Genomic DNA, 15,607 nt, shown 5'->3' with positions numbered 1-15,607 from the left:
CTCCTACAAAGTAGTTGTTCAAAGAAATTGTTCTCTTTAACTTAAGTATTGATGGAACGCTTCAGTGAAGAATTCTCGTATCGTATCTCTCTTTTAATGTTATTATATAGAATAATAGTAAAGATGTGAGCTTTTATTCCAGACACTCTCATTTCTTTTCTTGATGTAATTTACTTACATCTTACATGAGAATATTTTTATGAATTTATCTGAAAAGGTTCTTCCTGCCTTCCACTCGGCTGCATTCGATGGGGACCCTAAGGCAACATGGACTTTTTGGCTGAAATACAGTGGAAAACTCTTGTGGTTTTTGGATAGAGTGGTTGGATCAAGCAGGGATCCAACAAAAGGAGCTGGAGAAAGGCAAAATTGAAACCTTAAGTTTCTTTCCATTTTATAACATTTCCATGTCCATGTTGGTTTTAGGTGGTCATCACAATACAGAGGCACATGCCTATAATGTAGAAATCAAGAATACATATGAATGTTGAGATAACCACCTTGCTTTTAAATTAGATCATATTCATATATCCTCTGCTGGCTGGAGAGATCACCAGCCCCTCAGCTTTGCTCCTCCCATATGCCTGATCTCAACACCCCTATTTAAGTAAGATTTCCTTGGTTTTCTGTATCCCTCTCCCTCCAACCGGCAGAGCATCCTTCCTGAGTTGTGCTGGACAGTCACTCCTTCCTTGCAATCATTCAGTTTTCAAAGAGGAAATTACACACCCACATAAACACTCATCATCATCCTCGTGTCTTCATTTGCCTTCTGGTGGTACTAGAAGGCCTGGTCCTATATGGGGACTCCACTCTGCACCATGCTGTGTAGGGCACCCACGCTGGCCTGTCCCCATAATGGTGACAGATCCGATGACCCTCAGTTGGATGTAGGGATGGTACTGATGAGTGGTGAGCTGGTTTTTCATTTTTCTTGCATAGCTTTTCATTTTTTCTGTGAAGTTCTTATATTCTTACAGTGCCCTTCCAGGAGTAAATGAACAATTTAAGTGTCAGAAGGACTTTCTGTGGAAGTGAAAGCAATTTTTGCTTGAGATTTCGTCAGGGATTTGAATTACTTACTAATTTGATGGAACATAAATAATTGTGCCCTTCACAGTGTCATCAGCTTAGTAACAATGATAGAGAAATGCACACATAAAAATCAATACAGACTTAGTCGCTACTCGGAGTTCACTTTGTTTCCTCATCTCCAGGCATGATTTTGTAGAATCTTAATGCCACATTAAGCTTAATTTTACATGAGCAACCACATAAAGTTTCTTAGCTGGAAGGAAAACCAGTGATGTACCAAACCGCCTAACAATGTTTGGATCAGTGACAATGCTTTCGGGTTTGCCCCGCATCTTCCTGCCGAACAGTACGTTCCCGTCACGTCGACGCTCCCCAACTCCCGCACCCGCCCTCGCAGAGCATTGTAAAGGCACACGAACACCGAGGAGGCTCGTTTCAGAGCTGTCAGATGCCTGTTGCTGATTTTAAAATTGCTTTCGGTTTTGAGCTCTGCCAAGGATTTGTCACACCTCCCGCCAGCGAGGTGCCTGCTATTCTCACTCCTGCTTTCCCTGCCGCAAAGCGCATGGTGAGTGTGTGTCTGCCGCGGAGCCCGCCAGGGACTGATAGCTGGAAGCGTGCAGCCCTCTCTCTGCAAAAGGAATGGAGTACGGGCAGGCGTGATATGAATTTTCTGACGTTGACTTGCCAGTGTCTTTCAGCTCTGACTGCTGGGGGTCTTCTTTAACTCCTCTTCAAATGCTCTTCTCATCACGAAAGCTGATGGGAAAGGTCTTTGTCAATACTGGTGCTGGTGGGATGATGCACATCCTTAGTTGAAGTTGGATCATTAGGTAAAGTAATAAAGTCACTAGTGCCTGGCTGCACTTGCACCACACGTGGGCCAGTCATGGTGCTGCAAATCAGACTTCTCTGCCTCTGTTTTGCTGCTGATGTGCTTGGCTGGGTGCTCTGCCCTGAGCCCCTCTCTGCTCCTCGTCCTTCCTCGTGATGCTGAGGAGCCACGGGGCAGGATGGAGCTGCTCTTGTGCAAGGGCTGAGGAGGCTCCCGGGCCCTCAGAGAGAATGATTGTGCCCTTGTGGGAATAGGGGAAGGTGAAATACCAGGTTATGTCTTATACAGTTGATTTGCATTAAAATGGCTACTAAAGCTTTTGTCTGCCACATGCTTCAGCAAGATCTCAGAGGAGCACCTAGCAGGATGGAGCTATTGCACAGAAACATTGCTTTTTCCCACCTCTGCTGTCTTTGACTTGCCATTTTCAGTCCCGTTTTGTATGTAAGCCTCTTAGAGATGCCTTTTCCTTGTTCTTACCAGCTGCCTGAAAGGCATTAAAATGAGTCTCCTTCCCCGATGTCAGTCCTGAGGGCAGTGCCCGGTGCTGGAGGCTGCGCAGCATTTGCCCTCTCCCAGCCTGGGCACGGGTGCTCTGCACAGTCCTGTTTTACCATGCAGGCAAATGGTTGTCAGAGGGAGCAGCAGCCCACACTACCCCAGGCCCCTGGAAAATCTTTCAGGGTGATGGAAACCATGTTTTGTCACTCTGTCCTGTTCTCTGTGTCTGTCACCAAGAATCTACATGGATCAGCAGAAAATTATTAGCAGAGCACAAATAAATTGCCACAGCAGAAAAGCCTCTATTAATGTCACAAAAATGGGGCTCTTATTCCCTTCCTTGTCAAAAGTGAGCACTGAAAATCAAAGTGCAGCCAGATCAAAAGCTTAGGTACAAAGTGAATCGATGGCATCTGTTGCTTGTTTGCAAACGTGGGGTGGGGTGAGGGGAAGAGAGGAACCTTTGTTTATTTACAAGGGAGTTTGGAGAAAAGTCTTGCTTTTTTCTTCTGCCTTTGTATTATTAAAATGCCATAACTTAAGCTCAGCATGGAGCACAGTGTGATCTTTGGTCTCCCTCAAGACGGGCGGGAGGTGTTCAGGCAAGTTGGTGGTGGCCACCAAAGTTTCAGGGGCTACTGGGGAGACCGTACCAAAATAGAGTGGCAACAGAATTGCTTTAATAATGAAAAAAGATAGAGAATAAATATGTTGCACGTCTCTCCAGTTGTTCTAGGCAAGCAGGCAGTGAATAACCTGTTAAAATAAATCAGCACTAAAAAGGAAGCAATCCAGACAGTGTTAGTTACCCTGTGGATCTATCACACCAGAAGGCATAATAACAAGAAAACACCATTAGCAGCATGACAGGTTTTTTCTTTTGTTTTTAACTTTAACCATAACACCACCTGACAAGCTGTTTGCTTTCTGCACCAAATATCCAGGGGTTGTAGAGAAGAAAGGCAGGGGAGAAGGGTGAGGGTGAGATGTGATACCGTGGGACCTCATCTTTTAAAGTAAAACTTTGAAGAACGCAGCAGCCCAATTTGGAACAAGGAAGGCCATCAAAGGGAGAGCAGCGCCATGTGTTAAACTGAGAAGGGAATGTGGAGGAGCATTTCTTTTTCCTCGGGGATGATCTGGATATATTCTTTTGTTTTCTGAACTGTTCTCATGTTCACAGTCAGAGTAGCCGTGTGAAAGGGGCCAGGACACGATTGCTGTGGAGCAAAGGGGAGGAGGAGGGAAGTGGGAAATGAAGATGAGAGCAGAGGTGATAAGTTCACACCTTTATATAGGGCAGCTCTGTGCATAGCTGCAGGGGGCTGTATCATTTAAAAGAATAAATGATGGAAGTGTTGGAAATCTCTGGTCCTTCACCTGTCTGCTCTGCGAAAAGCAGTGCTGGTCACAGCTGAGTAAAGACCAGCGAGCTGACATAGAATTAATGTATTGCACAGAAAAACTAATTCAAACTAACAAAAAGAAGATTGCAGTTGTTAAAAGTTAAGAATTAAGGTTGATGCTGAATATGAACAAAGCACCTGCAGGGGGAAGGAGCTGGGTGCTTTGCTGGTGGGTTTTGAGGACGTTTGCTAAGAAGAGAGGCGTGGTGAAGTCTGAGAACGTGCGGTTTTGCTCTGGCTCCCCTGGAGCAGACGTGAACAGCCCACGCTCCTCTGGCTGCTTCTGCCTCACTTCACCCTACCTCTGCCAGGGTCCACCTTGCTCCAGGGATGATCTTCTCCTCTAAACTCCTTGTCATAGTTTCTTTTTCCTCTTATCACTGGTGCCCATTCTGTATTTCTTAGTTTCCATGTCCCTCCAGCCTTGTCTCCGCATGTACCTCTGCCTTGGGTTAGTTAGGTTTTGGGAAACATGGAGAACTCTCATCCCAGGCTAGAACGGCAACAGCCACCCTGCCAAGCTCTGCATCAGCAATGCTTAAGCATTAAAGGTTCAGAATTATTTTTTACTTCTTTAAAGAGTTAAGACCTCTCTTCCCCAGCTGAACCTTTTCCTCCTAAGCTGTTTTAAGAGAGGGAGTGAGAAAAATTAAGCCTGAGACCAACACCTGGCATGGAAATGTTCAACTTCAATTTTTTTTGCATAGGAGACTTGCCTTTCTTTCTTTCCTCCTGTTTTTTGTACCACTCACTGGTTGTCTTAGATTAAATCAGTCTGCAGGACTGTGTTACTATCTCATTCCGTTCCTCCCCGCCATGCTGTGCTTTCTGTGTCCTTACAGTTCCTTACATTGTTCAGCAGAGGCTCTGGTTTTTAAACAACCAAATAAAAGTGAGAAAAGTAATTGCACAATAAATGGCAAGAATTACCCTGAGTACAGAGGACTGTCAAAACTTCATGCTGGATTTACATAGCAAGTACTCATCTGCTGATCTTTTCAGTTAAAGTAACATATAATATTTGTAATCTCATCTTTAAAATCACCAGCGTGAGTCTGGTACCTGGCTCTGGTGTGCAGCCTGCTTTATCTGGGGAGTTCTGGTTCAGTGGGTGTGCGGCATGGTGTCCTTTTGATTGTTTTTGTGTGTTTGCCTTTTAAATGTTTGAACGCAGAAGCTTTAGAATAACTTGGCTCATTGTGAAAATGAAATTGGCAGTAACATTGTTTAACAAATTTGGGAGACTTTCAAAGCTCTTCATATTGGTATTGCAGATTTCAGTTATTCAAAGTGTAGCTGGGTAACGTTTCCACCTATCAGGCACTGCACATACGTTAATTTTGGAAATAAGCTCATTTTAAGATATTGTTTTCAATGCAGCCAAGTTCCTGTTTTCTTACAGAAAAGCATGATGAAAGTCCCAAAGCATTCCATGAGATATAAATGGACTTGGCATGTAGTTATTTTCTTGTGATCTCCAATCCAAGTTCCTGTTAGATTTAAAAAGGGTTTTGATCACAGATAGTTGTGTGCTCTTTACCTGCATATCTCAGAAACGTCTTGCTCTACAGTGATTTGGTTAAAATTCAGGTCTATCTTTATCCAGTGTTTTACAGAATATATTTTTAGCAAGTCAGTCCTTGAACTCAAAATGTTCAACTAATGGCTCTTGCAATATAATATTTGTTGGCATCAGCTTGTGAAAGCTGCAGTGGTTGGTGGAGATCCCCTACTGGTATCTGTTTTAAGATCTGATTTTTTCCTCTGCTTGGAAAACTGTTGTGCACAATTCAGTATTAGTTCACATCTAGTGGTGATGCCTTGACAAATAAGGAGTGTAAATATGTCAGCTTTTTAAAGCATGCCTGCAATTGCTCTGCCTTTGGGTTGGGTTGTACAAAAAATGGCTCTTGGTCCCATGCAAAACAGTGGGGAGATTTACCAGCCCAAAGAATGTACTGGGTGTGACTTTTCACATTGCTGTTATGGGAGAAGGACCAAGAGGTAGACATGAATATTGTATCAGAAGGTCAAATATGTTACCAGCTGGCTCTGTTAATTGTTTTCTGTAAATGTAAGATTTAAAATACAATATTGTCCTTTTATGCTGTGGAACAGTCAGTAGTTTGAATGTCACATTCATTGTCTTAATTGTCAGCAATGAATCTGTGGTACTTGCTAATTTTTCCTTTGGAAATATTAGAGTGAACACTTTTTTACGAGCCTTGGTGCTGTAAACAAAGTATTGCTGTTTATTAACTGTCGATAAAATTGGCTGTACTGCATTAGTGGGGCATCTCAGTGGATGTTTCGGGTGCTGCTTTTTTCTGCATTGCCTGGGAGTGGTGGCCGCAACATCACCTTTATTGTTGCTTTCCCAGAGGAATGCTCACTAGTTCGAGGGCCTGTCATTAGGGTCATGATCTCTGGGGCTCCGATTTCCTGGTTCTTTATTTCTCTGCTTGGGTGCCCATCTGCATTTGGGTGCTGAGATGGGAGTAGGACAAGGAGTAGCAGAAGAGACCGCTTCAGTGTGGGGCTCTGGTTTACGCGTAAGAATGAGTAGGTGGCTCATGGATCGGTTTTGCAGCATTGATTGCAGCTGTTCACAGGTATTTGCAGGTAAACACATGTTTTTGTTGGTGCGTTTTATTGCTTTTGTCTGCCACTTATTTCCTAGTACCTGTCAGCAAATGCTGTCTTGTAGATCATGTAGTTCCCAGCCTTGTCCACTTTCTCCTTCCTAGAAACTCCTCACCCTGCTCAGTCTGTTCCCAGTCTTCTAGGCACAATTCATCCACATCCCAAGCACTGAAAATGGGAAACAGGAGCTGGTCATAAAAGCCAGTGAAGAAAGGTTTGATATTGTTTCCAACTTTGTTCTTTCCCATTTAGTAGGAATTATATATATACAAATATGTGTGTATGTATATAAAATATTTCTACCATAGCTGTTCCTTCGCTTGCAAATTATTCTCCTTACAGTTTTACCAACAACAATAACCATTTGAAGGCTGAAATTTTAAAAGTGACATGACTTCAAAATCCCATTTTCAAAAATGTCTCAGGCTCTTAGGAACATAACTTCATGGCATTCACTGTTTCTATAGGCTCTTGAAGGATATGAGAGGTAGACTCCTGAATTTCTAAGTCTCTTTTTCTTTAAGCTTCATGTGAAGATCTGTTTGTGACTCTGATTTCTAAAACTGCACCATGCATCTAGATGGAAGTGATACAAATGAATGATCTGTTTTCAAAAGTGTTAGGTCATTAAAGCATAATCAATTGATTATCATCTATTTTGGTAGTCATTTTAATCCAATTATATGTATTTTTTTTATTTTAATCTTTGGAATTCATTAATGAAAGCTTACAGCGTTGCTTGTAGCCATGAAAAATTAGATCGAGTACACCCTGCCCTACTTAAACAGTGTATTAGTAAAGCTACTTTTTCCTCAAGAAACATTCCTTTTAACAGCTGACTATGACTTTCCAAATGCTTAGGAAAAAACCCTCCCTAATTGATAACCAAAATTTAATCATAGTCGGATACTTCCAGTTTGCATTCAAATAAGGAATTTCTCTGTCTAAATAAGCTTCCCTTGGTTGATTATTCATATTGTAGTTCAAAATGTTTAAAAATGAAAGACAGAGTTGGATGAAATGTAGACTACTTAATACAGTGTGTATTTAATATAAAAGTCATGCATTATTCATTTTTGCAATTTGAATAACTTTGAATTTAGCATCCCTGTTCTTCATCTTTTCCTTTGATGAACAATTAATTATTAAAATATAATATTGTCAGCATATGGCACAAAAATCCTTGAAGGTGTAAAATGAGCTTCGTTCTCCTGCCATCCTTTGATAAAGGGGTACTCCATATTCTCCGTTTCTCACAGTATGTTTGTTCAGCATCTTAAGTGATTCCATCATTCTAAATAAAAGGTTATAAAAGTTAAAAATAGTTAAATTGTTAATTTTAACTGAAACATTTTTTCTTAAATACAAGAGGAAAGCTCTTTTCAAAATGTGCCTCTGCCTCCCATCTATTTCATATATAGTCATTGACTGTTAACGCAAAGGGGATGGATGTTTGCATGTTCAAATACTCTTTCAGATTCATAGCTGTCCACTGTGTGCTCAGCTTCCATATAGAGAGAGACAGTTTCTTAAATAGAAAACTCATGTCATTTCGCTGTGAAGATGTATGTGTGCTGCATTTGGAAATCAAATCCTGTGACTGAGTTTGCAGTTTTTCTAACGAATTTTTCCTGCATAAAAATAAGCCAATCAAATTAAATATGACCTTTTGCTGTGATTATGACTTCTTGATTAGGATCTCTTTGAACTTTGGCCAATCATATATATTTTACTATTTATTATCTAAGCACACTTTTTTCCCAGAGATATCCTATGAAGAGGAAAAATGTGTTTTAGTATTTGTTTGTTTCCTTTTTGGAGATGCAGAAGTGATTGATACCTGCTTGGATTAGAAGGAAAGAAATTGTTAATGAAGAGATTGCAATATTCTGTTACAATGTATACTTTGACTTTAATAGAAGTACTCATATTTTGAAACACTTAAAGGCTACGAAAACGTTGCACACCTGTTGATATTGTGCAGAAGAATAGAAGATGTCTGAAGTGCATCATGTATTTGCGCCTTGCAGCAGCAGTGGAGGAAAAAAATCCCCCTGATTGTCACACTGCAGCTCAGAGGTATAGGCAACTCTTGATTTGATCAAGACTTCTAGAAAACTGTGGGATGCTGTGGAAGTGAATTCTGCAGACTTCATCCTTTTTCTTTTCCTTCTGACTTTGGAAGATGTGTGTGTCAATCACCAGCCTACCTGCTTCTCTGCTCTACTGCGGGAGGAGCGGGCTTGCTTAGCAGCTCTGATAAGACAGAGAGAGAAGAGTTCCTGCTACCCAAATGTGGACTGTTGTTTGAGGCACGAAGAATACAGAAAGTGAGGAATAGAGATGTATGGGAGAGCCTCACATGTCAGCATGCCCTGAGGCAGCGAACACCTTTGCACAGGCTGAGAGGGAGCTTCGGCCTGTGAGTCAACATAAACTGCAGAGGATAAATGCTCAGGGATGGCAGGGAAATTGTCTTGCCTGCAGCTGTTCCCTCCTTTCATTTATTTATTTTTCTTCACAGTGTTAAATATTACCAGCTTGTCACTGTTACTTGCAACTAAATGCTTTCAGTGCTTAGGTTTGCATTTCAGGCTGTCCAAGGAGCTTCTCAGAGGAAAGAGTTTGTCCCCAGACTGTTGGACCCTGGGAAAGAGTTTCTTGGATTAGGGAGAAGAGGCAGCGGTTTTACCTCTGAAATGTATTTCTGGGGCTGTGCTGACTGCATCTAGCAGCACCCCCAGCAACGCCTGCGTGGCCGAGTGCAGGCAGTCCCAAACAAGCGCTGGCTTGGACGCTGCTTCGAGCACCACGTTGAGCTTCAGAGGTGCCCTGCTGCCCTGCAGCCCTGCTCCTCACCTCATCCCCTTGGCAGCTCCCAGGGAAGTTTGGCTGAGCAGCATGGCTCTGCCTCCTCCATCTCAGCAACCCGCAGAGGGATTGACCCCGCTCCTGCATCCCTCTCCCTCACTGGTGGGGATGGGACGGATACGCTACCCGATGCTCTTTGGTTGGGCAGCAGCAAGCAGGACCACTGGGGCCCGGCTGTGTCCCCGCTGGTCTTGGCGAACCCTCACTGCCATCAAGCTGAAGAGCCATTTATTGAGTGCTGAAACCACTGAACACGGTGTTATTTCTATGCTAGCATAAACCAGTGGGATAACAAGGGCATTTCACACCTGCACACATTCAAAATAGGAGCGTGCATGTTCAGTATAGGATTGACTAGCATTTTGGCTGCTCTTTTAATAATCAACACATCAACTCTTACAGAGCCTTCCTGATAGGGTGTTCTCATCTTTCATTATATATATATATATGATAAAATATGTTGTTGCCATTACACTTTGTTAGGCTGCCTATCAATGTGATGTCTGTTTTAAAGACACGTAAAAAAAAGTGTAATTCTGCTTGTCAATCTTCCCTGCAGAGAAGGAGACCATTCTGGATCCCTTTGTGCTGAGGGACCTTCTGCCGACATCGCTGGGGAGTTACTACCGCTACGCAGGTTCTCTGACTACTCCTCCGTGTAGTGAGATCGTGGAGTGGATCGTTTTTCGGAAGCCTGTTCCCATTTCTTACCATCAGGTGTGTTTATTTTGTTAGTGAAGTCCATCTCTTGATTTGCCCTCTTTAAGACAGTGTTTTCAAAACCCGTTTTAATTTTGAGAACAAAAATGTTTCTGTTGACAGAAAAGGAAGTGTCGGTGATTTTTTTTTTCTCTTAAGTAATATTGTTTCTGAACACGAGCCATCAGTCTTAAGAAGACAGTAAAACATGAAACCCAGTTTCCTTTCAATGATTTATTTGGTATTGTTTTTGTTAAGATTAAATTAAGCTATGGTGTAAATATTTACATGGAGTTCCTTTTTATTCTTTTTAATTGAAACTTCCTTTTCAAAGTAAAGTGATTTCAGTTCGCTCAGATTTAGTAATTTGAACTAATTACATTAGAAAAGACATCTTTCCATTAATTCTCCATGCTTAACTGTTTTTATAACACAGTAAAGCTGCCATTATGTGCTCAGAGAGCTGGTGCACAAATCTTTAAAATTAGCACATAGCAGCTTTTAATGCAAATAGACACAATGTCTGGGATTTGTCTGGAGAAGAATGCTCCCGATAAAGTAATGGCTAGATGGAGTCAGATGTTTACCAGTTAAGTGTATTTTGACATAGTAAGACTGTTGTCTTTAGAAAGCCATCCTGCTGAAGTTAGTCTTTCCTTTTATTCATCTGGCATAAGCCACTGAAAACAAACTTTTTAAATACACTAATTCTGTAAAGCATAAGTGAATAATTCACTGGGTGATCCTGACTGACAGATGCTGGTTCTCAAAGATTTCAAAAGGGTGGAAGGCGATCGCCGTGCCCCTGCTCCAGGCTTTTCCTCATGTTTTCTAGATCCCATGGCTTCTCCCGTAGACTCTCTCATCTTTTTTTGAAGTTCTGCGTTCAAAACCGGTCGCAGCGCTTTAGCTGGGGCCCTCCCGAGGCTGAGGGACATGGCAGGATTCATGTGTCCGGCCACCCGTGCTGGTGTTATTTTGCCTGTTTCGGAAAAGCATGACACTATTGCCCATGGCCAGCTCCTGGTCGGCAGGAAACCTTTTGCTAGAGGCTTTCCTGAGAGCGCTCTCTAGCAGTGCTGAGCGCATCACGCGTTCATGCAGCCCACGGTTCTGGCTGAAGCGTGGGACTCTTTGCACATGGTCCCGGTTGAATCGGACCCTTTGTTTTTTTCAGGCTATTTCTCTGATTGTCGAGATCATTTTGAATTCTGTCCTTGCCTGCAGGATACTTGCAATCCCTTGTAGCTTTTCACTACATCAATAAGTTTACTGTTTATTATTTGGTGGCTGCGAGGCCTGGCCCATGCTCAGTTTTATACCCTGTATACGCATCAGGTGGGTCATGACTTTTTTCCTTTTCTTTTTTAACAAATGCAAATAAACTGGTAAATACCAATTATGGCCATCACTATAATGGTATAAAGGTACTTTATCCTGGCATAGCTCCTTTCCTGTGCTGTACAATAGCAACTGTGCCAAGTCAAGCCTTTAAAATTTGGCGTTGTGCTGCTTTATGCATGCATGTGTGGTTGAAGGGCTGGGAATCCTGTGTGTAGACAGACTTTCATTGATACTACAACACATGTGGAATAAATAATAGTATTCTTTCCCTTGGCAGCTCTAGATGGGTGTATTTTAAGAGCCTGCCACCCTGCCATTGCTATGATTATTATTTGTTCCTCTAACAGAAACAGTGCAACATAATCCATTGCCATAGTTTAACCTTCTTTATCACAAACCCCATGAAGCAGCCTGTAATCCCAGAGGAGGAAAGTGATATTGTTTAAGCTTTGTTGCTGTTCCAATTAAATCCTTGCTTTTGTGCAAAATACCTTACTGTAAAAAGGACAGTACTGAAGTGGTCCATTTGTGGAGGCTTCTCTATTTTATTCTCAATGCTCCATCATTGTCATCTTTCCCGATAATTAGACAACAAAACAGGACAAGCCGTGTCATCCTGCAGATCCATTGTAAAGCTAAGTGCATTCAATGACCCAAAGCATGGCATTATCTCTTGTAATGCATACCTCAGAGTATCTCATTGTGCTTATAACGGTTTCAGTATTTTTAATTGGCATTTGTATATCCAACCTTTAGAAAACTGTGCACATCAGGCTTTAATGGTTTGTAATTACATAACTCGGAGTTTTAGATCACGTTTCCCTGTATCTACAATAGTCTTACAATAGCTTTTCATTTCTTCTTCTGAACAGGAGCTCTTGTACTCCTTGAAGAGCATGAATGTAGTTCCTTGACTGCAGCTTTTATAATATTTTTTTTTCTGGCAGCTATAGATAAATTAATTTCTCATTTGTGGAAGATAATATTTTAATAGTAAAAATGAAGTTGAAATGACTTATATATACTTCAACACATAAAAAGGGGAAGGTTGAAAATCATATTTGAATTGGCAGTTGTTAAAATGCAATTATACCTCCCCAAGGTAGCATGGCAGAAGAAAATATTTTAAAAGTTCTCTCTGAAAGTTTAAAAATTCAATTAATGTCATGGATGTATAAGCCTAGAGACTTGACTTCAGAGAAGCAGTTGCTACCCAAGTTCTTGTGCTTTTATAAAGTAACCTTAAGCCCAGTTATCTGGCTTCATCAACACTACTTCCAGTGCATGAACTGCAAAAGATATGTAAATATTCACAAGAGTTTTGGTCTGTGCTTTTATAGAAGGGCATTGCAGGATCATCTGTTGGGTTTTTTTCTTAAGACAAAAGCATAAGAGAATAGTCCCTTTACCCCTTTTTTAACCCATCCGTCAATGCTTCTGAGGGGCTCCTGCTAATAATTAAGAAATTATTTTAAAGATTTTTCGAGATTTTTCAGGATGTTTCTCTGAAGAATCAGAGAGAGAATTGCAGCTGAGAACCAGGGAACAGGGCATTCATCTAAGATGCAGAAAAAGTGCAATCCAAATCCCACCATCAGTACCTGCAAGGCTGGAAGTGATACCTGAGCTCCCTGCCTGCGATGGGAACTGGTCACTGGCTGTCACCCCTCCCTGCTGGTCACCTGCTGTCCCTCTGCCTCAGTTTCCCTGCTTGTACAGTAAAAGTAGTTGTGATTAGGGGGAAGCTACTGCTAAAAATGTACAAGCCTGAGTTCTGCTGTTGTCTCAGAGGTGATTGCCTGTAGCGAGACTCAGTTCCCTTGTTTTTGTGTTTTAGTGCAGAGCTGCCAAACTCAGGATTAGAGCTGTGAGGTCCATCCTTTCTCCTTCCCGCTATCCATGCACTTTTCCCAGTGATAATGTTCCTATATGTATCTCCATTAGCTGGCTCAACGCACTACTCACTCCAAGGGGATGTACTTTTGAAATGAAATATGTGAAAATTGACTCTCTCCTGCCCTGGGGGTCAGAGAAGTTTTACAGATTTCAGTCTAATAACTAGGATTGTCAAGCCCAGCAGACTGGGCAAGCTGGACAGCAGCAGCAGCAAAAAGGGGTTCAGATTACTGGTTTGAAAGGAAATTAAATAATAGTAGTGAGTGCCTCTGGATTCAGCGGAGGATGCTTAACTGCTCTGTTACGCCCTCCTTTGATTATTTTTATCAGTACTATCAACTGAGGCTACAATGATGATTTTTCCCAGTTGCAAGTTTCAGGACTGTCACACACTTCTCCATAGCTTTTAGAGCAGATGCACTTAATGAAAAGGGTGTAGCTTTCAAAGTGACCTGTCATTAAGCTATGAGTGTAATTCAAGTCCCTTTTTAAAGTCTTGGGCCAGATTCTGTACTCCCAAAATCCATACTATCAATATATGTAATTGATGTTGATGTAAACAATACCAGGACTGAATCCTTCTCAGCTCTGTCTTGCTCAGTCTTTCCAGCAGCAACATAACTAATTCTAGTTCTTGACCTGAATGATAACAAGCTATTAGTAAATACTATACTGACCTTGATAGCTGTGAGAAAAACATTAGCTGAAAATATTTTCACCTTAGTTTGCTAGAAATTTCTTTCTAAGAAATACTAAGATATGAAGTAACAGAAAAGTTTTCCAATTACAGTTCTTTCTTACAGGTTAATACATTTTATTAAAAATAGCTCAGATCTGAATCCAACAGAAGAAACTTACTCCCAGAGGAGTATATGCTAACTGTGCCTAAATACATTTATTCTGTGTTATTTTTTTCTCACCACGTAGTTTTAGGTATCAGAGGGAACAGTGGTTGGTAGGGAGGTCAGGACACTTGGAGCTGGTAGTCCTGAGGTTGCTCCATACTGCTACTGACCTGCCCCTGGGCAAGCCAGCTCAGGGGTTTGGATGTCCATCCTGTAAAGGTGTGACAACTGCAGTGACCTTCCTGCGAAAGTGCTGCAAGAGCTGTCTGTGAAGCTTAGCCTGGCAGCTAAACTTCGTAAGGTATTCGGAGATAAGGTAGCGTTGCCCTGTCCTGGAGAAGGCTCTTGGGGTAGAATGACCTGGAAGCACTTTTTGACGCGATACTGCGAAACAAAATGGTGCCAGCGGTGAGGAGGGTTTGGCATGACTGTGTCACACATGAAATCCTTCCAGACAAGGGGTCTAAGGGTGAAAGTTTCCTTGCCTGACAGACGTCCACAGGTTGCTAGAAGGCCTTCTCCCTTGTTGGGCAGGATAAGCACTGTGCCGAGATAAGAGGGTTGGCAGTGATTTCAGTGGGCAGCCTGACTTCCCATGTGGTTTATCAGTCTTGGCATCAACATTTTATTTCCTGCCATTTTACTTTCTTATCAGCTACCCGGATTTCACCACATTGTTTTTCTAATTAACGTCCTTTCTCTCCTCTGCCATGATGGCTGCGATCAGCTGGAGGCGTTCTACTCCATATTCACCACTGAACAGCAAGACCACGTCAAGTCCGTGGAGTACCTGAGGAATAACTTCCGACCACAGCAAAGCCTGAACAACAGGAAGGTGTCTAAGTCTGCCGTGAAGGATGCTTGGAGCCAAGATATGACAGACATCTTGGAAAATCCACTTGGCACAGAAGCTTCCAAAGGTAGATTATACTTCTGAATTTTGCGCTTGACTAATAGGAGAATTTTTTTTGTCTACTTTGTCATCAAATGGTGTCAAGGAGAGCTGTGAGCTACCAAAGAAATAATGCTGGTTATGCAGGCATTCCTTGTTGGTGTGTGTCAATAAATTAACTAATCCTGTGGGTGCCTGCAATTACCTGTGAAACTCACTGTCACAAGGTGCCACGGCAATAAAGCCCCAGAATATGTGAATCTCAAAGTGGCGATGTCCCTGTTTCTGCCGACTGGCTGTAGAGCCTTAGAGATGCCTGACAAAAGGGAAACATTGAAGGGACAAGGTCAGAGGTAAAATTTCGGCCCTGTTAGCACTGACTCATTGGGTGTTTGAATCAGAATAGAGTATCCAGATGTGGTTATGGGTTTCATTTTTACAGTAATAAGACTTTTGAAGAACCGTCGACCTTTTAATTCAACATTTGTAGCAATCTGTTGGTAATGGTGACAGCGGAAAAAAACTCTTCCTTATAGGCAGGTGATTTTCTAATGTCTTGCTGAAGTGTTTCATGTGCCTTTTTGTAGAGCTGCTGGCGCTTGCTTCTGTCAGACACTGGATAATGAGCTGGATGGAAGGG

At 42.0% G+C, this 15,607-nt stretch overlaps 1 protein-coding gene across 2 annotated transcripts in view; it reads left to right on the top strand.

Moving 5' to 3' along the window:
* The window catches only part of PTPRG (protein tyrosine phosphatase receptor type G), a 422,925-nt gene that overhangs the window by 310,051 nt on the left and 97,267 nt on the right, over positions 1-15,607 (top strand). For both annotated transcript variants that reach the window (XM_050904924.1, XM_050904923.1), the window contains exons 7-8: positions 9,851-10,008; positions 14,803-14,995. In XM_050904924.1, the coding sequence (XP_050760881.1) occupies positions 9,851-10,008; positions 14,803-14,995 (351 nt within the window). The remainder of the gene's footprint in view (positions 1-9,850; positions 10,009-14,802; positions 14,996-15,607) is intronic.

This window comes from Gymnogyps californianus, chromosome 13, assembly GCF_018139145.2.
Source record: "Gymnogyps californianus isolate 813 chromosome 13, ASM1813914v2, whole genome shotgun sequence".
In the NCBI taxonomy this organism is placed as follows: Eukaryota; Metazoa; Chordata; class Aves; order Accipitriformes; family Cathartidae; genus Gymnogyps; species Gymnogyps californianus.
The sequence above is the reverse complement of the archived record's forward strand: the minus strand, read 5'-3'. Positions and strand labels throughout refer to the sequence as shown.